We start from the raw sequence: 26670 nt of genomic DNA, 5'->3' as shown, positions 1-26670 counted from the left end.
CTTGAAAACAACCTTGTATGGTACTTGCTCTTGATCTCCATTTTATGAATGAGAGCATAACTTTCTGAGTGTAAAAAGAATTTTCCCAAGATCTCATAGATATACAACAGTAGAGCAAGGACTGAAACCAAGTGTGTTGCCAGAGCCAGGGTTTGTGACCCTGGAGCTCTGCTGCCCAAAACGGTAGCCAATACAATTTTCTCAACTTCCATCTGCCATTGTCCTGTGCTGATTGGAATCATAGCTACTCAAGTGTTTTTAATTCTTTCACCCTCTATTGGCTGGTGCCATAAGCCTCACCTGATGGCTTTCAAAAGAAGTGTTCTTATACTAAAAATGATGGCTCTTTCTGTTCAACTGGCAGAATTCTGAGGTGAGAATCAAGAATCTGAATTGTACGCATCATTTTCATGGCTTAACAGTGGATGCTAATGTCTGAGTGCATACCCTCATAAATTGGTTATTGCCCATACACCAAGAAAACTGCACTGAATTTTTTGGAAGTCAAATCTTCTTATCCTTCAGTAAAAATACAAAAGTCTTGGTCTGTTTGTAGTGAATTATAGCATCATATAGGAGGCACTGGCACTTTGGTGGATGGGAAACTTTTCCTTTTCAATTACACTTGAGGCACATTTAGATCTCCTTTCAGGATCAGAGACCATTCCCTCTCCTGGTGAGAGAGATTGAGTGAAGATCCCCACCAAAGGGTTTGGGAACAGGTTTCCATCTGAGGCAACCCCGCTTACCCTCTGAAATTTCTCTTTATAAATAATCCTTGCCTCCTTGGCCAGAGTAGAAAATACTTTCAGAAGAAGAGCAGAACTTAATTTAAATAAGTAGACTGCAACTGGTTTATATTGGGCTATCTAATTTGATTATTGTGGATAGTACATATGTGTGCATGCACATATGCGCGCACATGTGTTTGTGTGTGTGTGTGTGTGTGTGTGTGTGTGTGTGTGTGTGAATGGTCCCTTACCATCCAAAGATTTTATTAGCAAAGATTCCCTGTACTCAGGGTTCTCCTAAATTCTCCCCAAATGTGAAATTCATTCTTATTTTGCTTTTCTTAATCTGCAGCCTGAACCGCCCTCAACCAACAAGTGGCAGCTTGACAAATGGCTTAACAAAGTGACATCTCAGAACAAGTCATTTATTTGTGGCCAAAATGAAACACCCATGGAGACCATTTCTCTGCCTCCTCCAATCATCCAACCAATGGAAGTCCAGATCAAAGTGAAATCCAACCCCAGCCAGGTTCTGGCTGAACCCAAAGAAAGGCCTCTCCTGAGTCTCATTAGGGAGAAAGCCCGTCCACGGCCCACCCAGAAAACTCCAGAAACAAAGGCTTTAAAACATAAGTTGTCAACAACTGTGGAGACAGCTTCTCAAAGGACAATTGGAAAGAAACAGCCCAAAAAGGTTGACAAAAACACCAGCATTGAGGAGTTTACCTGGCCTAAACCAAATATTACCAGCAGCACTCCCAAAGAAAAAGAAAGCATGGAGCTTCCTGATCCACCAAGAAGCCGCAACAAAGTCACAGCCCACAAACCAGTCCCTAGGAAAGAACCAAGGCCTCACATCCCTTTGGCTGCAGAGAAGAAGAAGTACAGAGGCCCTGGAAAGATCGTGCCAAAGTCCCGGGAATTCATTGAAACAGATTCATCCACATCTGACTCCAACACAGATCAGGAAGAGACCCTGCAGATCAAAGTCCTGCCTCCTTGCATTGTTCCTGGAGCTAATACTACCAAGTCCAAGGAAACCCCTGGGGCTGGCCTGACCCTCAGCACCTTAATCAGCAGCAGTAGCAGCAGCAACAACTTATCCATTAGTAATGAGGAACAGGCTTTCTCCCCAATTCCTGTCATGCAAACAGAGCTTCTGTCCCCTCTGCGAGATCAGGAGAATCTGAAAAACCTCTGGGTGAAGATTGACCTTGACTTGCTTTCTAGAGTACCTGGCCACAACTCACTACCAGCAGCACCTACCAAGCCAGACCACAAGGAAACTGCCTCAAAACCCAAGCGTCAGACTGCTGCTGCAGCTGCAGAAAAACCAGCCCCTAAGGGCAAACGTAAGCACAAGGTAAGCTGTTGAATGGGACTACCAAGTGAACATGACCACTTATGGTTGCCTAACATGCTCTTGAGTCTCATTTTTTTGTTTATGATATCGGGCATTGAGCCCAGGGGCACTTAACTACTGAGTCGCATCCCCATCACTCTTTACTTTTTATTTTGAGATGGGATCTCCCTAAATTGGTTAGGGCCTCGCTGAGTTACTGAGGTTGGCTTTGAACTTGTGATCCTTCTGCCTCAGCTTCCAGAGCCACTGGAATTACATGTATGCACCACTACACACAGCTCGAGTCTCATTTTGGAGAAAGCAACAATGCTTTCTAGAGGAGATGCAGTATTAGACATGTGACCAGTGATGAAGCACTGGGAATGACCAGGGTTTGGCAGCCAGTGGCAAGAGTGTCCAGCCATGGCACATGAGAGGTTATGATGACCAGGAAAGAAGACTATATAGAGTTCCCTTTCCCAGGTAGCCAGTCCCTAAAGTTCTATGAGCTGCTCCTATTCTCAGGGGCTACTCACAATGTCCAGTGCATCTTCTGAGTTTGATCATTTCTCTGGACAAACAGTAACACACAATCTAATTATCCTTGGAGTATCCTGGCCCCAACCGACATGTTTTGGCCAGCCTGCTGGAATCATTGACCCATGTGGGAGGCTTGCCTTGTGAAAACCTTACCTACAGGTGATTTGGGCTGAATTCTATGGCAACAAAGTATTAGAAAGGGAAAATCCATTTGTTTGGAATATGTCCACAGAGATGAGTCTGTGGCTAATAAACTTGTCCTGATTTATCTCAGAGTTTTTTTTTTTTTAATTTTAGAATAACATTGTCTCATAGTGATATTCCAGCAACTTATTTTTAACAACTGTCATGGTAGCTAGACAGAGATTCCTGGTCCTTTCCCCATATCTTCTCTCTCTTTTCAATAGAGACTTTAGTATGCCAGAAATGACTCAGTCCTCAATGAGTTGTAGTCTACCCAGAGCCAATATTTGCCTGTTGAAACACATACTGCAAGAATGATTTAAGTCTTCATTCAGCTTTAATTTGGGGGTTGAAAAGCAGGGAGTATATAACTGAGTCATGCACTAATATATCCAATGAGAGTATTCCAAAATAAGGAACAAGAGGTCTGGACCTCTTCCATTGTCATGAATGCTTCTCTCTTGGTCATGAGGATAACAGGACCAAGCTTGAAAATATACCTTCCGAACCAACACATGCAAAAGTCCAGGTGCATGTGCTTCATTTCCTTGTATGTTGTTGATCTCAGAACCAGTTTCTATGTGTCACCCACAATCCTCATGGTGTTTGGGTGGGATTTATGCCATGTTAGAGTTGCAATGTTGGTTTCATATGTACTCATTTTTGAGGGCATTGTTGATGATAGAAGTGTCTGAAAATGATAGCTTCTCTTTACTTTTGTTATGAGATTCCCATGCCAGCCAGTCTTTAATCAGAGGTTCACTTCACAGTGCACCTCTTCCAAATGCCAACTTCTCAGTAGGACTAGACAACACAAGTTTTATTGCTTTTTAGTCTGATCAAAGGTGCACGTTTAACTCCCCTACCTAATCTATAAGTTATAATAAAAGCTAATGGTCTATCTTGTTCATTTTTTAATGCGTGAAACGTAATTGTCTGAATGCACCAAGTATTTCAAGCTCTGTGTATTATTTTTCCCATCGAAGCCAGCAGAAGTTGCAGAGAAAATCCCTGAGAAGAAGCAACGCCTGGAGGAAGCCACCACTATCTGCTTGCTTCCCCCTTGCATCTCACCAGCCCCACCCCACAAGCCTCCCAACACTAGAGAGTAAGTTCACCCTGTCTCTGTGTGATGCCTTCTCATAATGGTTCTGACTTCTAAGAAGCCCCAGTTGGACTTATTTGGGACATACTCTCCAGAGGAATGTTAAGGCAAAGCGTATGAGTCAATCAGTTCCAGCCTGACAGTTGTCTCTGACCACTGATCTAACAAGAACAGAATAAAAAATGGAAAGGTTTTGGGTTGCTATGAACTTTTCAGCAATGCTTCATTATTTTAACTCAGATTTATCACCAAAATCAGCTGAGATGAACTTTTTACAGTAAGCGAAAAGTAAGGAGTGACTTATCTATCACTTTGATCAGATCACCTGCTTCTGGCCAAGGTTCAGTTCCCAGGGTGATCTAAACAACTTTCCTGGAGAAACAACCCTTTGGTCTTCACAATATGACATAACTGCTGCTTTTTTGATGTCATTGCAGGATGTTAACACAAAGCTTGAAGAATAGTAGCCAGGGGAATGGCATGTTTGGTTAGGCCAGAGAAATGAGCTATCCAGGAAGGAGCTCACCCTTCCCCTGGGGCAATTCTGTTTCAGGGAAAGCCAGTTAGTTAGGTTTGGATATGTTAATTCCAACCAGCTGGCACCTCTCCCTTCTTTGTCTGTGCCTCTTTGTACCCTCTTCACTCAGATGGTATCAGCCTTCCCCAAAAAAGTCCTGCCCTCTGTTTCTTCCAAGCATTGTGACTGAGTACTTTCTGTCTTATAAATATCACTTAACTAACAATCATGTCAGCCACTTGAACCATTCCATCTGGGTAATTATTGCCATAAATTCATTCAACATTAGAGATTATTTCCATCACAGCCCAGTTTTGGAGCCTATTAGCAGCCCAGAGCAGAGAGACAATCTGGCTAACTGCTGCTAACAATTGATTTCACAGATTACTGTTTAACATCAGTGATGTGGCATCAATCTGCCACAGATCAGATGTTGGAAAATAAGTTATCGGCTTACATTGGTCTAGATCCTTGTTGTTTTGAGATGAAAGGTAGGAAAAGACCAATAACCATTAGATTTGTTTTATACAATCATGAGATTTGGACCCAGGGCCAGCCCTCTCCCTGATAATCCATAGCTATTTGTGAGGCACATCTCTACTCTCTGATATTAGTTGGCTCTGAAGCAACCATTCCCATACTTGGAGTGCTCAGAACTGGAAACCTTTACAGGGCAGCAAGCCGATCCCCTTCCTCTCAGGGTGGACCAGGCACGTGAGGAAGCATAGACCTTGATGGTCAAATATACACATTCCAGGGCTTTCCTTCTTTCCAAGAGGAAGAACTAAAATGGTATAGCTGCAGTGGCCTTACCTTCTCAGTTCCCAGGCAAAAGGAAGAGGCAGGGCCAGCACCATCAGTCCTTACTGTGAATCTCCTTACTAAGCAGCAGAGTACCTTGTTACTTCCTTTATCTGGTGGAGGAGAGATGATAGAGTACTAAGTGAACATCTAGTAAATTTGAGTTTGTTCTCATAAAATGGTGGTTTTAATCCAGCCTTCAATTTCTCTGTTTTTCTAGTAGGCAGGAAAGCAGTGTTTCCTTGGGAGCATTTATTATTCAGGGAAGGACTAACTCAAGCCCTTATGCTCAGCAAACAAATTCAAATCTTGGAACTGAGGAAGAATGAAGTAAAGAGAGGTCTCTTAGAGGTCTTCCTTTGAGAATTCTCCCCTCAAGCCTTGTCTGATCCTTTGTACCTTTGATTCTTTACACTAAATACTTACAAATGTCTATGTGATAATACTTTTGTAAATGAATATTCTAAATCTAGCAAAGATGCTACATCAGACTATGACAGCTAGTATGCCCCATCATCTAACAGGAAGGTCTTGCTGAGATCCTCCCCTTCTCGAAAACTTAACCCATCAGCAGGATCTTTGAGTGATCTCTTGGCAGTGGTGATTAACTTCTCTTGTCTGCTGTCCTCCCCTGGCCCATTTTAAGAGGGACCCTTAAAGGCAAAATTGTCCTCATATTTGAAAGCCATAGCAGTGAGAGTGGTCTCTTGAAAATGCTTTCTGGGTGTCTCTTGCCAGGGAAATCATTAAAGGCATTGTGGTTCCAGGTCATGGCCAGGAAGAAGAGGGCTAGTGCCACTGGTTGGTTCAGTGACAGGTAGGAAGACTTTGACTGTAGTAGCCAATGGCAAATCAGTTGCCACTCAAAAGCAGCTCTTCCCCTTGCAGCCCCCAGTACCTTCTCAGCCAGTTCAACTAGTGGGATAATGGTTACAACAAATTAACCTTTCACCTCCTGTAGATGCCAAAACAATGCTTTCCATGTGTATATCACCTAAATTCCCAAAGATCAGGTGCCTCTGTAATTATTACACTTCATGTGGCCTGATATTGGTGGAATTTCCTTCTGGGCAGGAATTTTAATCCATGTTTACCATCATTTTTATCAGGTATCACAACATTCTTAAAATGGTTCTACACTACAAAGCAGTTGTAAAAATTCGTTGGCAAATATTTTCATATCAATTGTAATCGATTAAGGTAATGGCAGAAAAACTAAAGCTTTTTATTGATTTATTTTTAATGTGTACATCATACTTATAGGTAAAAAGGGAATTCATTGGGATATTTTCATAGCAAGTTTTTTTTTAATTCACTGCATGACAATAAGATGGCATAAGGTCAAAGTCATGAAACAAAAGAGAAGATGATACATATGATTACAATTGGCAAATTTGCGCAACAGAGTGGAAGTTGGACAAGGAGATTACACCGACTTCTACTTCAGGAAATCAGACCACTTGAATGCTTGTTCATCGTTGATTTGTTGCTTTGAGATATGGTAAATCTATATTTTTAGACAGTGACTGAAATTGACCAAGAGGAAAACATAAATTCTTGTTGGCTTAATTTGCTATTGAAAATTGTAGTCAATAATCATGAAAAGTAAATGGCTGCACAGTGCAATATTAGTTGTCTAAGAAAAGATTAAAATTCAAGTAATCTTCATTGATTAGTCTAAGACAGTAACTAAAATGAAAATCCATGACCCAATTACCATGTTAAGCAGTTAGCATAAGATTTTAGTTGTTCTGTTTTATTTGAAGTCTCAGTCTGTTTGATGGTGCCCATTTAATGGGCAGATAAATCAGTTTGAAAGCATGGGAGTACTTTTAGGACAACAGATGACTTGTGTCAATATGAATGAAGAGTATATTTTAAAATGGAGTTTTGCAATGTATAGGACATGAGTACATTGATATGACAATTTAAGGTAGGTGTTCATTATGCCTTCATGTTGAGGCAGAACATCTTATACATAAAATGTACAAAGTGTTACAACACTAATGTGTAATTTATTTCTAAATAATATATAAGCATAATATTTTTAAAAAATCTTCCAACTTATTGTTTATTATACAACTTATCACAGGATTGTTCAGTTAAGTCTTAGGACAAAATAAATAGAAACCATCCTTAAAATAATGGATTTAAAGTCTATGTTGTATTTTCTTTAAAAATCTAATTAACAGTAATCTTGATCTATTGCAAATATCACACTATAGCACATCCCATTAGATATTTACATTTGTTATGAAGTTCTGATTCAAAGACATGTGTTCAATCTTGAATATATGTATGCATACATCTTTATAATGTGCAGAGAAATATTCAAATGATATCTATTTTGATGTCTGCATACATTTTTATCCATACTCCTCACCATAGGAAAAGAGTAATCATTTAAAATATCATTTTAGCTGAAAGTACCAGCATGGGGGAAGTCAGAATAAAGCAAGATAAAATTTTATGATATCCTACATGTTTTGTTTCCACAGAAATAATTCATCCAGGAGAGCAAATAGAAGGAAAGAAGAAAAACTCTTCCCTCCTCCACTTTCCCCACTGCCAGAGGACCCTCCACGTCGCAGAAATGTCAGTGGCAATAATGGTCCCTTCAGTCAAGACAAAAACATCTCCATGACTGGACAAATCACCTCTACCAAACCTAAGAGAAGTGAAGGCAAATTCTGTGCTACTTTCAAAGGGATATCTGTAAATGTAAGTGTCTTAGAAGAAATATTATGCTTTTCGGGCAGAAACCAATTAGCCAAGCTCATCTAACTGGATGGACCAGAAGGAATGGAACATGGGAGAGGAGCAGAAAATATAGAAGTGTGTGTATGAATGTGTACATGTGTATTTAAAAGCAGAAACTTTCCATTTCAATTCTCAAATATTTCAGCACAGGATGAATTTTTCCTTCCAGGTTAATTTTTCATCTTGTTTCCCTAAAAATATTGCATATGCTGAGACTTGGGGCCTTGATGTCCTTTAGTCCAATCCCTTCATGTTGTGGGGTTGGGCAAGACAATCTATTATAATTGCCATATCATCTCACACATGGTAGGCACTAATCACTTAGTAAAAGAAAAGACAAGTAAATGGAATATGATTGCTCAAGGTTACTGAACCAGGGAAGGAATTCTGAGTGGCATCTTTCTACCACTCAGCTTTATAAATGTGAATTGCTTTAAAAAAATAGTCACTAAATATGGTACACTTTAATAGGTGAATCTTGCTAAAATTGCACAATAATGGTTCTAAACTCAACTAAAGGACTATTGAGTCCTTTGGATTCTCTGTGCTGCTGATCTGTTATCACAGATAATTGAAAATTTGTTTCATTTTCACACCAACACACAATGTCTTTTCATTTATCTCAGGTATAGCTACATGAGCTGTGGAAACCACTAGCAATAGTGCTGTTAATGAATGTTAATAACCAACATATCCACCTAAATGTATACATATGCAGATGTCACATCCATATGCATGTATTATTTGAATATAATATATAAAGCAAATCAGTGAAATCAATCAAATGTCTGGTACCAACATTTTATGTCCCAAACCAAAAGTGCTATTTAAGATGCCATGAATGTCCATAAGGTTTCTGAGCTTTAAGGACCCCAATGTATTTTCCTCCATCTTCCAAGATGACTGAGATGACATATATGTCTACATAAACTTCATTATCTATACAAAAAATTGCACTAATATAAAGTTGCCATTTTCCATATTTGCATACATATCTAGCAATCCTGACTCTGTAATGTTGGGAATTAAGCCATCTATTTTAAACAGTGATTATACTACTCATCCTATTTTTCATACTGAGTGTGATTAATATTATAGACTCCAACTGATGCTTTCTTCAAGCTTTTGGAGGGCATACAACATATCCAGGGAATTCTTGTTGTATAGTGTCTAGTATATTGCCACAAATAATTAGGTGGTGTAAATAATAGTGCCTACTATATTGCTACAAATAATTAAAAGTTATAAATAATTCAGAGGTTATTATGACAATGATAATGCTTATAAGATTCTGCAGTCCTTTCCTCAAGAGCTAAAGACTACCAGGGAAACATGATAAATATTATTATATTTGCTCCTAGAAATACATCACCTTTCTTAAGGATCATGAAACATCTCTGAGTTCATAAAATGAATTAACTTGACTAGAGGATCTGTAAGGTTTCTTCCAGCTCCACCAGTGTTTTTGACTTTGTGCTCTCAGTTTTCTCTATCCCATTTAGGCATGAAGTCCTGTTTATTAACTCAGTGCGTGGGTGAGTGTGGACAGATGACATGTTTATATAATTTGCATGCTCATGACTGTATCTAGCCTTTTCTAGTCAAATGTTCCAGAACTGAAATCAATTCCATGTGTGTGGAGGATGTGGTGTTTGGGGTTTTTTGTTACTTATCTTGGCCACAGAGACACGTGGCACTGTCTTGGGCTAATACCACTCTCTAGTCTGGGCTAATCTAGCTCTGGCAGTGGAGACAGGGAGCTGGCATAGGAGTTTCTTAATGTTTCTGATTCCTCTATGTGTTTCGGGTGAATAAATTCTATGATGATCTTTAAAATATTTTCTCCATTTCCATGTAACAATTTGTAGGTTGGTAGCCTTGTGGCATCTTTATCTCAGTATGCTCTAGGTAGTAAGAATTATTTCATAATGAGAAAATTAAGGATCAAGTGGAAAAAATCAACTTGCATTGATATAATAAAAACCATATTTGGCTTTTATCTTTAAAGTAAACCCATTGAATAAAGCAGGCATGCTCACATGTGCATGCATGCATTCAGCAATTGCTAAGAGCACTGGGCCCTCGGGTAGAGGGGCAATGTCATGAATCAGAGTTGGCTGCCAACCTGGGGTGACCAGTAAGACTAGAGTATAAGTGCAATACTAGTATAAATGTAATACTTTTATACTAGAGTATAAAATGATTGGTGAATTGGAATGTTAGAGAAAGGATAGACAGGCCTGTGAATGGTAAAAGAGGACAAAGAACTGTTGGTTGTAGGCAAATGGCAGTTTTCCTGGTGGAGGAGAAGTTTGTTGAGCTGACCCTTAATAGATGAGTAGATTTAGAAATGAAGGAATATGATTAAGCAAAATGGTGTCTATCCTCACAAGGAAAGCATACAATCCAGCCTTAAAAAGAAGGAGATCCTGCCACATGCTACAACATGGGTGGAACCTGTGAACATTATGCTTATTGAAATAAGCCAGGTATCAAAGGACGAATACTATAGGATTCTGTTTATCTCAGCATGATTACAGTTACCAAGTTGTAGAGCCAGCATATCAACAGAAGAATGAATAAAGTTAATGTGGTATACATATTCAATGAAGTTTTATTCAAGCATAAAGAAGAACAAAATTATGGCATTTGCAAGAAAAAGGATGGAAATGTTGAGCATGATGTTAAATGAAGTAAGTCTGATTCAGAAAGACAAGTATGGTATGTTTCCTTTCACATGTGAAAACTGGTGGGAAAAAGTAACCAGAAAAAAAGATTGTATGAAAGTAGAGGGATATCCTTATGGTAGAATGAGGGGGTGAGGGGGAGGGAGGATGGTAGGGTAGGAGAGGTATTCAGGAGTGAAATTGATCAAATTATGCTTTTACATGTGCATGGATATACCACAATGAAACCTACCATTCTGTATAATTAAGATGCACCAATAAAAATATACTATAGAATTCCACTTTGGTGAGTTCCCTAGAGTAGTCTTATTCACAGAGACTGAAAGTGCAATGTTGACCACCAAGGGCTGAGGTGAGGGAGAAATGGGGAGATGCTGTTTAATGAATACATAGTTTTAGTTCTGCAAGTTGAAAAAAGAGGTTTGAAGATTGGTTGTACAGAAATGTAGATAGACTTAACACTATTGAACTTTACACTTAAAAATGGCTAGCACAGCAAATTTTATTACATATGCACTTTACCATGATTTAAAATGTTTAAAAATAAAATAATTACAATAAATTATAATGAAGTGAAAAACAGAAATTAAGGTAAGCCTTTTTGAGATGTAAAATTCCCCACAAAACAAATTGAGAAAGTAAAGAAAGCAGAGTATATTCAGTTTGGTTGAAGTCAGTGTTCATCAAAGGTACAATTTGGAGACTGATCTGAAAGCCAGATCAGGGAGGGTGTTAAATGCCAGGGTAGGAGATCAGGCTTGAGTTTGCATCTGGGTGCAGGGCACCCTGCTTCTCCCACTTGCTGTAGCAAAGGACTACTGCAGTTTCCTGTGCAATCATGCCATAACAAATTGGGAACTCCTTAGTGACGTACTGAAATGCAGCCTCAATGTTAATAAAGACCATCCTGCTACTCTCAGAAAGAAGGAACTGGTTTGGTTATCAATTTATTCTGAGAAAAAATTATAGAACTGTCCAGAATTAATCACTGCAGGTCTGGAACTTTGCAGAGAGAGTAAGAATGAAGTTTTCCTATGAAAACTATCTGCTTATTGTTGAATCTGTGCTGGCACATACATGATTGACAAATCTGGTCAGGAAAGGAGAGAGCAGAACAATAAAGTTTGCAGCATACCAATCTTAGAGAGGTACCAACAAAGAAGAGTAGAAGGAGGACAAAGTGCCAAGGGAAATATTATTAGAGATAGAACAGGGAGGAGTATCCCATAGTTGTCAGATGGGTAGAGCACAGCCTGTCCTGTGAACATGCAGATAGCTCTGTGACACAATATTGTCATGTACTTACAAATCTTGCCATCTCCTTTCTTCTATTAGACTCCATCCTGTTTACAGCAATGATGATTTAAAGTGAAGTCCTCAGAAATCTCTTATACATTTGATTTTTGGCCTTGTAAAACTGAGGTTTTACCATCCTAAGTCTTCAAAATGAGGCACATTCACATGGCATTCACTCAGCCAGAGAAGATTTGGGAAGCTTCCATGAACAAAACGGTGCTTCAGTCTTAAGTCAGCCAAGGCATGATTATTGCAGTATAATACCTGGTGCTTTGGTATTTGGATGGACCATGAACTTTGAACAGTGACTTGAGAACTTTATTTATGCTAGAGAGACTTTCTGGGCTGATTCTGTTACAAAAATATCCACATTAGGCTCAAGGACTCTAATCTCTTTCCCCCTCTCCATTCCTTCTCTCCCCTTTATCCCTCTCTTCTCCGTTTTGTTCCTTCTCCTCCCACCTCACATTTTTCATTGGGTTTAGACATTTGCCATGTTTCCCTTAATGGAACTATGAGAATATATAATCCAAGTGCCTGTCTTGCTTGGTATTTTATGTCAACATAGAATAAAAGCTGGTGATTCATGGCATTCACAAGATATACCAGGGTCACCTGTTTATCTTCAAGCTGTGTGTACTGTTTTCCTTCTTCTTGCCTTATTTCCTACTGTGCTTCACACTCCAAACATTTATGAAAAGATGCTCTAAAAGCCTGGGCTTAATGAAGCTATTTGTCCTCCATTTTCCCAGGAGGGAGACACTCCAAAAAAGGCTGCCTCTGCCACCGTCACTGTCACCAACACTGCTATTGCCACTGCCACTGTCACTGCTACTGCCATTGTCACTGCCACTGTCACAGCTACTGCCACCGCCACTGCCACGGCCACCACCACAACCACCACCACTACTATTTCTACCATCACCTCTACTATCACTACTGGCCTCATGGACAGCAGTCACCTGGAGATGACGTCGTGGGCAGCCCTGCCCCTCCTGTCCAGCAGCAGCACTAATGTCCGGAGACCCAAGCTCACTTTTGATGACTCGTATGTTGTCCCCAGATTATCACAGACACAGTTTGGGAGTGGTGATTGAAGGGTGGGGGCAGTATGGCTTTTCTAGTGCCATGCATGTGTCACCCCCCCATAAGACCTTAGCATCAGCTCCTGTAGCCTTATAAGTATATTGTACTACACAATTGTGGGATCTATTTGCACAGCTATAATGATTAGGGTTGCAGGACATGATTATTATTATGGGCCATTATGCTCTTCAGATTTCATTTAAAGTATTATTTCAAGGTTGGTTATAATATGAATGGCAGCATTAGTCTGCCTTCTTTAATGACATTATATTTTTCAAGGCATTATATAGGATGGATTCACAGCAAAAACATTTTTGACTATTCAGACTCTCAAGGAAAAGATGAACCATTGGTTTGTGAAAGTTTGTTTTGTTTATTTAGAGTTCACAATGCGGATTATTACATGCAAGAAGCTAAGAAGCTGAAGCACAAAGCTGATGCACTGGTAGGTTTCCTTCCTCTCATTGTTTTGTTCTCACTGAATTATTATGCTTTGAAGGAAAATGAAGAGGGTACTTTACAAATGAGTAAAAACTTTCGGGAGCACAGTCCAAACCTACTTTGCAATGCATTACTGCTCTAACAGGAATATTGGAGCTGGTGAATTCCTTAGCACCCTAATTCCCAAAGTTCTTTGAGCTGGATTCTTCTGTCATTATCTGTTTCCCATCATTTTTCCCCTTGCTCCAACTGCAGAAGCTCAATGACTTATACCATTATTAGTATATTCTATCTGAATTTGAAATGACTTTCGAAAATACCCTGGAGATGATGGGAAGTTCCATTGAGTCTATTAAGCCAGAAATGGTGTGGGTAGGTGGAGGTCATTGAGAGCTGACTAACTGACTTCAAAAATTGAGATTGAAAAACTTGGGTGCATAGAAAAAAACTCAGTTTCTTGATGCATTTGATTAAACATTCCCAGAGTATGACCCACAGTGAGACTGTGATCTTGAGCAGAGAAAGGAAATACTAGCATGTGGATCTCCCAAGATACTTTTCCCAGCTGCCTTCAAGGGTCTTGGCCATCTAGCCCAGTGATGAGCTCAACATGCTGAATTATTTGACTTAATTGATCCTCCTAACTGTGGATCTCAACCACATGCTACCATCACTTGGGAAGCTCAGGCTATATTCCAGACCACTGAAATTAGTATTGCTGAAACTAGGACCCTGACATGGTTACCAAATCTCCCAGGGAATTCCCATACACTGCCGTTTAGGAACCACTATCCTAAAGAAGGCCCTAAAGTCAGGCTCCTCACCATTGACTAAACCCCAACCCAATCAGAACTATCAGATGTTCATCCCCGTTTTGAGGAAAATAAAAAGAGCACCTTCCTTCATTGAACTGTGTACCACCAGGGCTTAGCTCTGTTGGATGCTGGGAAAGCTATGATTGAAGACCATGACAGACTGTACATTTAAGTAGTGCATGGTCAACATCAAATGTCCATGGCCCTTGCATCTGCTACTTCCCTTCTTCTCTGTCATTTTCCCTGTGGTCCAAATTGCTTAGCTATTGTCTGCAGCTAAGCTTCCTGTGGTGTGAATTGTCCCCTAGAAACAATTTTTCCCAGCTCCTGCAGACAAAATGATAAGGTGGGATGGGAGCCAGCCCCACTGGAGGTGCCAGGTATTTGGTGCCTGTAACCATTGTACGTGAGAGATTTGAAAGACACTGGGTGGCTTTGCTGCTGGCTGGAAGACCAAAGGTTTTCTCCAGATGTCCTCAACTCCATAGTACTTTAGAAGTGCTCTGGAGCTTGCTTTGCTCTGCATTAAAACTGAGGCAAGGGAGCATGAAGATGTTCCTTTGAAAAACTTATATGAATTGATGAAGACTGGAACACATGTATGAGACCAAGTAGATAAAACGTTTGAAGACCTGAGAAAAATCAGAGCAACAGAGATATATACATATGAGTAAGAATTAACTTCACTTGACTTTCCAAGGTCATGGTTTTTTAAAAATATTTTTTAGTTGTTGATGGACCTTTATTTTATTTGTTTTTATGTGGTGCTAAGGATCAAACCCAGTGCCTCACACATGCTAGGCAAGTGCTCTGCCACTGAGCTACAACCCCAGTCCCCAAGGTCATGTTTATGTGTCTCTCCAAATCATTGTCTATCTACAGGATGCATTCTCAGTGGGGGAAATTACAATTACAGCCTCCATGAAGGCAAAAATTGGTTATTAGAGTAGGATGCAAAAATCTTAGATATTACAATAAGCTGTGACCCCCCCCAAAGGGTCACAGTACATAAAGAAATAATCAGAATATTTTTGTTATGAACATTTCTCTGGTGGTCTATGAAAAACTATCTTTAAAAGCTCTTTGGGGTTGGTGATATTGGACAAAATAGATCAAGACACACTTAGAGGAATGATACCACTGCTCAGTTTATCTCTATACTACTGTTGAAAGATTCCTAGTACTTCAAGCCTCTCAATTAATAAACAGGGAAACTGAGAGTCATGGAGAGGGTATGATTTGGCTGCTAATTCCAACTATAACTGTGTAATTTTCACTCTGGACTTCAGATCTTCCTCCTTTTGGAGGAGAAGGGTTGGGGCTAGATGACCTTCAAGGATCCTACCAGCTACCAGTGTATGAATGAAAAGCCTCTTTTAAAAATCATGATATAAATATTAATTTCCAAATGGGGGATCCAGTTAGAACCTGAAGACATAAGGAAAATATATTGAAAGACAAGAGAGAAAGGAGCTAATTTGCATACACATAACAGGTTTTCATAAAATCACCTTAAATGTGGTTGAAACCAATATTTCTCTACTATAGCTCACAGAAAGGAAACCTCAGAATTCCTTCAGTGTATAAAAACTGGAGAACATTTATTGAAAAGAAAGTCATTTACAAACAATCCTGTAGAACTTGTAACTAATCATTTTATAGTTATACCTAATCCTTTTCTAGAGACAGCTATTGTGCCATTTTTGAGAATTGAAACTTTCAGAGTCATGTGAAAAATATTTTGGTAAAAGGTGTATAAGAAAATTAAAATAGCTAAATATGCATTCTGTTGTTTTGTTTATACAAAAATACTGTATTAGTGGCATTCTTACATCTAGCTATCAAAAACTGAAAATGTTAAATTCTGTTATAAAATACTCCCTATAAAAATGTCATATATAATATGAATTGCACATAAAAAAGAAATCAGTATGTCTAAGTCAGTTTAATCATGACCATTATCAAGGCTAAAATCTTTTGTAATAAAATTTTACTAAACTAAAATATTCAGTGGTACTCTATTTTGTGGCTTTTTGACACTATTTCAACCCATCATTTGCATTGGAAGTGACGTGGTTATTGTCAACAGTCTTAGGACAGCTTCACATTTTCCATGAATGTACCATCAATCTATTACTCTTCCTGGGGATGGGGTTGATACAGAGTTCTAAAGCGAATGCTATATGTGTTTGTTGTCTACAAGGCTTAGAGAAAGTAGAACTTCATCACAAGCACTGTGTAAAAGATACTACAATGACTATCCTGTTTAGTAAATTGAGTGATTAGAAACTAAAAGGCATTGATTTGGATTCTGGGACACAAAAAACATCATGATAACAATGACAATAACACCATAAACCACATATGATACCTTTGTTTCATATTCCTCTTCTCAGTTAACCTCAGTGTCACGACAATAGAACCAATAACTAGTTACTTCATCATTAATACCAATTCACGAATTATCCTCTCTCCATGTCAGTGTCTCTCAGCCTGGGCACTGTTGGCCTCTGGACTAGCTAATTTCTCCATCACAGGGCCTGTCCTGTACATTAAGAAGACGTTTCTCAGCATCTATGGCCTCTGCCTACTAAGTGCCCCCTGTCCCCCCAATGGTGACAGCCCAAGGGGTCTCCAGACACTTTCAGATGTTCCCTAGGGGAACAGAACAATATGACCCCCTGTTGTGAACCACCCCTTTATATAAAATACAGAAGACAGCATATCATATCATATTGACAAGTCATCTTCCTGTTTCAGTTTGAGAAATTTGGCAAAGCCGTGAATTATGCTGATGCTGCCCTCTCCTTCACCGAATGTGGCAATGCCATGGAACGTGACCCTCTGGAAGCAAAGTCCCCGTACACCATGTACTCTGAGACTGTGGAGCTCCTCAGGTGAATGGCCTTTCTGCAATCATCTTCCCAAGCTCACTTCAGCCAGAGTTATAAACTTCTATTTTTTTTGAATATCATTTCCATATTATAATGATGTGTCTAAGACATCTTCTTCTTAGAAGTCATCATAATTAGTTCTGGCCATTTTATTAATACCATGGAAAATTCATAATTGATGGGCACTGGTTTAATAAATTATCCCCTTCAGAGGTTATAATGTGAGTCTTATAATTTACAGTATTCATAAAATTAAAATGGAAACATAGCAGGTGGAAGAAAAGGATAATCAATTTACCATTTGGTGTCATCAACTTGTCTTTTCAAAGGCACAGTTTTATAATTCAAAACAAAGTGGTGCTCCCAGGATTCCTATTACATGCAATGTTTTCTAAGAATTTCTGTCTTGGTTATTAAAAGGGTAGTGGGTCTTGTTCCAACTCAAAGATGACATTTAAAACCACAGGTATGGAGCAGATTTTCTGTGGATCTAAAATAGAAAAAAAACAGACAAGGTAGTAGCAGGAGGTTGGGGATAAAGGTAGGGGGATGAGAATAGAAGAGATATTACCTGCAAACATTATTGATTTCATTTATGTTTTAAAAATAAATTTCTGGCCTGTTGATTTTGGTGGAGTAGATTTTGTGGGAAATTGAAGAACTAGAAGAGGAAGATGGAGTTGGAGAAGAAGAAAGATTCATTCATAATTTTTAGTGATTTAAAAATATTAGTAAACTAATTTAATCCATACCTGAGTTGTGGATAAACACCATCATTCACTGGATGGACCAAATAATCACTTCTGATTAAGTGAGCAGTTCTTTACCTGCAGTCCCTAATGTTCTGGTCCCCTCTGGCTCAATTACTCAATAATGCCTGGCTTAATTTTTACTATTATGCTTGTATCTGCATAAATTATTACAGATCTGAGGATATTCATACCTAAACCTTCAGACAAACATTGAGCAGATTTACCATTTATATTTCCAAGGAAGTATTCCAAAAGACCACAAGAAAAAAACTATTAACAAAATCAACTCTGTTGCTTAGAATTAGAAGTTTAGTTAGAGTCACATAAGTAAAGAGATTCCACGGAAAACTGCAGGCTGTCCTGCCTGGTCAGGTAGCCATCATTCTCACTGAGCTTCTCTTAGATGTAGGCACCACACCTGAGTATAAAGTGATTCTCTTCAACTTCCTTCATGCCCTGTGGAAGCTGCCACCACTGTCATTTGGTAATTTTCAAGGGGAAATGATTTCTTTGTGTCCAGTCAAGGTTACCTGCAATTTTCAAAGTTCTATGGGGTAAACATTTTGGCAAAAATTTTAGGATTCAAAATTGAGGGCAAACATTAGTGAACAAACATAGAAACAATTCATACTCTGTATCCATTCGAAAATGAAAATTAACACAGGCATAAGTTAAATTAACAAGAAAAAATGTAACAATGTTAATACCTAGCATTAGAAGACAAAAGAAAAATTTTGATGAATAGGCCTCTCCTACACACTGCTGATGGGAGTAGAAATTGATCACTGGAAATTGAGGGCAATTTAGCATTGCATTGGAAAAGCCATACAAAAAAGCTTTTGTGTCTTTTTATTCAGTACATCAAATTTGGGATATTCGAATTTCCTCTATTGAAGACAAAAGCTGTGAGAATAAGAACTATTTTATGGTGTTCAGTTTGGCATTATTAAAAACTTAAAGTAACTTAAAAACTTATTGTTTGAGAAGCAAACCAAATATCAATAATATAAAAGTAATTAATTATAAATCATATAACACCCAAAGTAGTTTGCAGCCATTGAAATGCAATAATGATGACCACATGCAGCCAAATGAAAATGGTAATAAAATGATGTTAAAATAAAATCAAGTCTGGGGGTGTAGCTCAGTGGTAGAGCACTTGCCTAGCATGTGGGAGGCCCTGGATTTGGTTGCCAGCACTACAAATAAAAAAGCAAAGGTAAGCTGCAGATTTATGTGCACACTACAGTTATGACCAAGAAAAGCACATACATACATCTGGATTGAACTGGAAGGGAAATGAGATCATGGTTGTAATAAGGGGTGAGATTATGGTGTTTGCCCTCTCTTTATATTTTTCTTTCTTATTAATTGTTTTAGGAAAATGCATGTTTCTCTTAAAAACATAAAAGCAAAATACTAAATTTTATTTTGTGGTAAAAGTGTGATGTGAATCATTAATGTTTATTTCCATTAGGAAGCATTTATTTTTCCCTTAATTGTTTACAAAAATGTTCTTTCTTTCCAAGCATGATTTAGTTTTCATTATATGATATTTTGTTCCCCATGGAAATGTATTTCAAGAGAACCTGGTGAAAGTCAATGAAGAATTCATTGGCATTCACTTTAAAGTCAATAATTTTTGAGGTAATTGTAGATTCACGTGAAGTTGTAGGACCTAATTGTGGTCCTATGAACTATTCACCCAGTTTCCCCACTCCTGCTGCCACCACACCCAAACAGTAGTAGCTTGCATAACTATGGTACAGTATCACACCAGGACATTGGCATTGCCACAGTTCAGGAATTCATTCTGATTTCACCAGGGCTTTATTTTTCCAGATTTCACCAGTTTAACATGCACTCATTTATGTGTCTTCTCTATATTTTTATTTTTTATATTTTCTATAAATTGCAAGTGTATATGATCTTTTTAATGAGAGAAATTTCAGTTGGGAATAAAATGAGTTAAAATAGCTAGGTCTTCTGGTCCATTTAAGCAATTGAAACTCCACTATCAAGTCACTTCAAATGTGGTTGCAATTAGAGGGTGGCTGTAATATGAACATAGTTTTTAGTAGTGCAATATTATATTGAAGAGATTTTTATTGCTCTCTATCCGACAGTATGCTGGCTACAGAGAAAGAGCCCCATTTCTTTCATTCAAATAATTATAGTTGCTCTGAGCCCTGGGAATCTGCAATAGAAATGTATTTGTGAAAACAAGGGGGGGCATCACAGTGACTTGACATTTTGGTTATCCGGCTGTCAAAGAAAGTTAGATTTATTACATAATAAAAACCCTTTTGCTTAATATTGCAATAGCAGAAGGGACCCACATCCAGTGTGCAATCTGTTTGTTGGAAAATGTTCACTCAACAGAACTGGAATGATAACCAGGAGAGCAGGGTTGATAGAATCCTGAGGAAGCCCAAAGACTTGGGGATCAGACTGGGGTCCTGGAGTACCAGGAAGGCTGGTGGAAGTGAGGGTCTCTGTTGCTTTCTCAAAAATGAGAGCTAGTCTAGGCTGCCTGTGCACATACTCTAAACTTCCTTCTGCACACTGAACTTCATTACTTATTCTAGCACAAGTACCTGTGAAATTGCATTAAAGCTCAAACAATGATTTTATGCAATGAGTTGATTTTCAAGAGTCTAAATGCCCAGGATGGAATGTGCTTGGCTAGAAGGAAAAAAATGGCAACTACTCAACCCTTTATCACCCCAGTGTGGAACAGTAACAATTAAAGAGAATGGAAAGACAAAATATACAAGCACCATAAATTAAAGGCACTTAGACCTTAAGATGCTGTGAAATTGACCTTCCTTTATTTAAAAAATGAAAAACTCAACCACTTTCTAAAAGAATATATTTAAAACCTGAGCCATTAGAAAAGACCTTTTAACTCTGTGATTGAAGTGTCCCCATGACCATGTCAGACATAGTTGTTTGTTATTTACCTCGTGTCATAAACTGAGCTGAGACTGACATTTTTGCCCACTGCTCATTGACAACCAATAATGTAGTTTAGCTAGAATGTTCCTAGAAACAGTATTTTGCCAGCACTTACATATCCACACAAATAGTCATTGTACAACATTGTTATAGACCATGGCTCACAATTTAGCTGACTTCTTCAGATCTCAATTACAGATGTTACATCAGTCCTCATGTGCTATTTTCATGATCATTTTGTATGTTTTCACCAGCCAGTCCTCCTGCCCCTAGCAAATGGGAGGCTAACTTACTCAGGTGATCAGAATGCCTCCTGCTTTGGGAATTTCTGAAGGGGAATCCAAATTCCACTTGAGTTTTTCCTTTCTCTTCAAAGGTATGCAATGAGGCTGAAGAACTTTGCAAGCCCCTTGGCTTCGGATGGGGACAAAAAGCTAGCAGTATTATGGTGAGTCCCATGGAGGCCACAAGGAAATAGCTGAAATGCCACAGAAGAATGTGAAAACTCCAGATCAACTTAAGTTGCTTACCCCAAATCATTATTCTTATTTTCCATTGAACTGTTAAAGGATAACTAATGGGTTTTTTCAGTCACTGACTGAACATTTACTCTCCTAATTTTTACACTTATCAGAATGAAGTTTTAATGTTTCCTCCTTCAATCTAAGCATAGGCAAGTAACTGTAAAGTATGAATCATCATTGTCTTAGTTTCTAGGTTTCCCTAGGCATTAACATAATCCTTTCCTCATCACCACAGCTATCGATGTTTATCACTTCTCTACTTGAGAATGTTTAAACTGAAGAAGGATCATGCTATGAAGTACTCCAGATCACTGATGGAATATTTTAAGGTAATCCTTATTTCGTATAATTTATATGTACAGGGTGATAAAATGCCTGACGAAAAATGACAGGCATGCTATTAAATGTCAAATGACAAAGTCAAGGTTGTTGCTGCCAGAGGCTTAACCTCTTTCCTCCCTGCTGGCCACAGCCTTCTCAATCTTCCTTTGGTGTCTGCAGAGAGCTCGCATCTGATTTGATTCCAGGGTGAAAAGGTACAATAGTGCAATCCCCTTATCATTTTCTGGACTGACCAAATAGACTTTGGTTGCAGTCAGGGAGCTGTTGTCTTCTCTGCACCTATAAGGTAGGCACAACTTGTAACTGTGGGTCTGGGGCATTTCTTATTAAACAGAAAGCCAGCCCAGGAATTCCTCAACAGTGAGAGAAGGCACTGTGGCCACCCTGTTTCTGGGTAAACATCTATACCCTGAATGTCCTTTGGCCAAGGGAGTTTTAGAGTACAGTGGTTGCAATTTAACAATATCCATTGCCTTGGTTACCACAACAGACAGACAAATAAAGCCATCATCTAGGGAACCAGAATTTTGAACATGCAAGCAAAAAATAAGATGTGAAACCACAAAATATAATGCCAAAAATTGGAAATGTGCCTAGGTAAAAATTGCAAGCAGTAGCCTGGTGCTAATCTTGGCCACTTCACCCTGCAACACTGACCATTAATTAGAGTTGGAGAGGTTCAAGGCTTCCTTTTGTTTGCAAGGTCTCAAAAGAAATGAGTTTTCATTTTTTTCATTAGTTGCATGAGACTGCTTGGCTCAGTTGCACCAAAGCAGTTGTTTGCAATGAATCTAACCATGCCTCTACATTAAATATCCAGTGAGTAGCAGTGCACAGTCATATGAGGACAGTGTGACTCAGTTGGGAAAAGGAGCAAGATCCCCAGCTATTATAAGCCATGGACACAATGCCATAAGGCTGGTGCTCATGTGGGTGAAAAGGGCTCACATACAATAGTTCCCCATCCATTCAAATGTCTCCCCTCTCAAACTGTTTGGTGGAAAGTGTTTCTTGTACTTCAGTGAGCATCAGCAGTCCCCTACAAGGTCTATGAAACCACAGTGCTGCGTCTCAGCCCCAGAGTATGTGATTCTGTACTTTTAGGGCAGGGACTTAGATAGAACATGTATCAAACAAGTGCCCATGTTCTGCTTTTGATGGTCTTGCAGTCACAGTTTGAGAGCTGCTACTCTAGTATTTGTCCTCTGCAGACTATCCTGTGTAGCTTTCAGGGCATTGCAAAATACTAGACAGACAGTAAGTAACTCATTCATCTGGGAGTGTATTGAGCTTCTTGAAGGTTAAAACTGGAGTCTAGAGTATATGTTAGGTCTGGAATTCCTTGGCTGCAGGGAAGCATTGCATTCTCACCAGACTCCTGAAAATGCTGACTTTCTTCCTAACACAGTTTTGTAAAAAGGGTTTAGGCTAAAGTTTGGGAGGCAGTTGGAAGAACCTCAGTTGAGCTGTGACTGCGGAGAGGAAGCCTGATTCAGGCTCAGTGCCACAGGTGTCCTGCACATCTGTGCTGCTTGAGCTCCAACCTGGTGAGGTCATTACAATGAGCCTGATCCCTGTCCTGTCATGGTGATGCTGAATGTCAGGTTTCCCTTTGATCTACAAAGGTGAGGCTACAAAAGTACAGGAAGTCAATTCTTTAAAACAGCCCAGTTCTATCAGAGGAACAAAAGAATATTTAGCGTTCCATGTTTCGTTGCTGCACAGCACTGGACCAGTTGCATTTCCAGACAGGGAATGCCATGAGTCATGAAAATTTGCATGTAAAGATAGCAAATCAAGGTGATTCCTGAAAACAAATGAAAAGTTGCCTGGTTCTGGCACATTCCTGAGATATCACAAATTACAGCCCAGCCTGTATCCTGGGGAAAAACTTTGCAACTGGAGCTAAAGGTGAAAAGCTTGCTTGTGCTCTGAAGAGCTTGTTTTGCAGAATAAATTTCAGATGAGGATAATTAAACCACTTCTTGGAGAACCGAGTCTGATTTCACTGGGCCTTTTAGTATATACGATCTTTCATCAAGTGACTTTCATGGTCCTGATTGGAGCCCACTAATTATCCTAACCAGCTATTTTCATCGAGTGTGTGTGGTGGTGTGCTGACGTGCACATACATCCCAGCTCTGCATCCCAAAATGCTGCAATCAATATTAATGTACTCTAAATCACACTTCCATCTGTTTCTGAATTAATAAAACACAAAATAGATGTCCTTATTTCCCTCTCTCTCTCTCTCTCTCTCTTTTAGCAAAATGCTTCAAAAGTCGCTCAGATACCATCTCCATGGGTAGGCAATGGAAAGTAAGTATTTTCCAAAAATTGCTTTTTGATGAAAATGAACAATTGAAAAGACCCCAAATATTTTGCACTGACAATTCAAGAATGAAGGTCAATTCCAAAATTGTAGTCATTTTGTGCATATAGAATTCTAGCCAGGTTCCAGTTGATGGCAAGACAGAAAAGTTGAAAAGGATATGGTTCCAAATTCTTTCACTATTTGATCTTTAAGTCAAACTACAGACATAACAATATCTGCTAATGAGATGGCAAGTATCACGTCATTTCAATGGGGCAGAGTAAAGTTAACTCCACTGCAGTGATTTGTCAATGATTCATTCAGTAATGAAAGACCAATGAAATATTCATTGATATATGGTACATGTTATTTAATAAAACCAAAGGCATAATAGAGCTGAAAATGTGAAGGCACTTAGTCAGCCAATCATCTGAACCTTCATGATGATTGTTATATTAATACTAAAATACCCTGACCTAAAATAAAAAGCATCTACTCTAATGCTGATCTGAGGCTCATTGAACTCTCCCAGGCCCACTGTCTTATCTACACCTCTGTCTGCTGGGGGCCTTGCCCAGCCTTCCCAACACTGGAGTGGGAAACTTGAACCTGAGGCTGCTCAGAGCTTTTAGGGTGAGCTAAGTGGGCCTCTTGGTTTCTAGGTTTGTTCCTCTTTCCCTAAAATGAAGGGGCTGGACCTGATATCCACCTGACACCCACTGAAGAGATATTTCTTCTGGAAGATGATTTTGATCTCAGTTCTGTCTCTACCACAAATTGGCCTCATGCCTTTGATAACTTGCCTGAACATCCACATCTCCTCTGGTTCCATATTCCCCCTCCCACTCCAAGCCTACTTTCCCCCCAATAGTGGGAAGGGAAACTAGATGACTGTGGACAATATGAGTTTGCAAAGAGCCTGCTTTGTAACTCCAAACTGCTTTATCCATTTTTCATCATTTCAAAATTCTTGTATCTCTGATCAAAACACTTTCCTCAAAAGTAAAATAGTCTTTATAAATATCTACAAAGCATACTCCAAAAGCAGTGGGACAATGAACTCTACATTGAGATCATAAAAACATTCAGAGCAAGGGAACAGATCCATTAAAAACTACACATTAACTCAATTACTATATTGAAAGGAAGCAACGTTTAAATTGTTGAATTACGTCTTACTCTTATATTGATGGACAAAGGAGAAAGAATGCTTCTCTCTGCAAGTTCAGAAAATAAAAATAACCATTGAAAGGCCAAGAGAAAGCTATTTTCTCTGAGCACAGAATGAAGCAAAGGCAAGGTCAGGTAAGCAGCTATTATAGGATCACTGGGAAATTTTTTTTTTTTAAATTCTGAAATGAAAGAACTCAAACACATCCTAAGCTTGTGGAGTCACATTAAAAGTCTACTGAAATGATTTTTAAGCGGTTTCTATCTGAGGAAAGCACACCCCTTTGGTAGGCTGGCAAGCTTTTGAATGAGGCAACTCCAAATAGTCACCCAGGGGTTATATCCTGTTCATTCAGCAAACACTTCAGGCACATCTGTTGTACACTAGGCCCTGTATCATGATGGTCTGGAGAAACAGAATGAATGACATGTGGTTCCTGCACCACAAAAGAACACAGTCCAGCAGGGGGAGGTGACAGGAATAAATGCAGTGTTTTGGAATGCCAGAAAGAAGAATTTGGGCTTTTCCTACATGACCAGATAATACTATTTATCAGCAAGTCAGATTATGCCCTGGTTTCCCAGTGAATAAGGATGCTGGACTCCATTGAGGGCCCCTCATATCATCCCCTGATTTCAAAATCTTTATGACTGAAGCATAATTGGAAAGTCAATTACCCAGAGGTGGCCATGGCCAACTTACAGGATAATATATGGAGATATGAATGAACAGAGGGTTGAGAATAGACCCTTAGGAACTAGCTTTCATGGTGTCTAGAAAGAAAGTACAGAAAGGCAGTTGAAAAAAGAAGAAAAAAATTGCTTGTTATAGGACAGTGGTCAGCAATCTTTCTCTATAAAAGGCCAAACACTACATATTTGGGGGTTTGTAAGACCAGAACCAAAACCAAGACTATTATCCAGAATAATTTATGAGAGAAAACAAATATCCACATTTTACTGATGAAATTCAAATATTCTTACAAGTAAGTGCAATTTTTGAAATATAAATCTACTAATGAGTAGAATAAATTTTTAAAGAAAAAACTAACATTTCACTTCATTTCAATTCAAATATGGTATTCTCTCTAATTAAATAGATTGCACCTCATCCATTTATTTCATCTTTTCAAACCATCCATAATTTACAGGACACATACAACAGGAGGTAGACCAAATTTGCAGACCCATGATATAGATTTGTGGAAGCCATGTGGTGGAAAATTTAAAAGGGCTGGGCAACCATTTCAAATTTGACAGATACTAAAAAGAAAGAGAGCTAGGAAATAAAGCAACTGAATTTTGAGAGAAGAAGGCCATTTAAGGCCTTCAGAAGAGCTCCTTCAGTAGAAAAGTAGGTACAGATGTCATGTTGAAGGAGTTAGAAGGGATATTTCCACTTGTTTGTGATA

General features: G+C 38.9%; 1 protein-coding gene across 6 annotated transcripts in view; it reads left to right on the top strand.

The window, feature by feature from the left end:
• Positions 1-26670, top strand: part of AFF2 (ALF transcription elongation factor 2) — a 776411-nt gene that overhangs the window by 736818 nt on the left and 12923 nt on the right. For all 6 annotated transcript variants that reach the window (XM_079124460.1, XM_079124459.1, XM_079124457.1 and 3 more), the window contains 9 exons: positions 1084-2094; positions 3783-3904; positions 7718-7940; positions 12715-13010; positions 13430-13493; positions 17065-17201; positions 21285-21356; positions 21668-21761; positions 24041-24093. In XM_079124460.1, coding sequence (XP_078980586.1) covers positions 1084-2094; positions 3783-3904; positions 7718-7940; positions 12715-13010; positions 13430-13493; positions 17065-17201; positions 21285-21356; positions 21668-21761; positions 24041-24093 — 2072 coding nt within the window. The remainder of the gene's footprint in view (positions 1-1083; positions 2095-3782; positions 3905-7717; positions 7941-12714; positions 13011-13429; positions 13494-17064; positions 17202-21284; positions 21357-21667; positions 21762-24040; positions 24094-26670) is intronic.

This window comes from Sciurus vulgaris (genome assembly GCF_902686455.1).
Source record: "Sciurus vulgaris genome assembly, chromosome: X".
In the NCBI taxonomy this organism is placed as follows: Eukaryota; Metazoa; Chordata; class Mammalia; order Rodentia; family Sciuridae; genus Sciurus; species Sciurus vulgaris.
The sequence above is the reverse complement of the archived record's forward strand: the minus strand, read 5'-3'. Positions and strand labels throughout refer to the sequence as shown.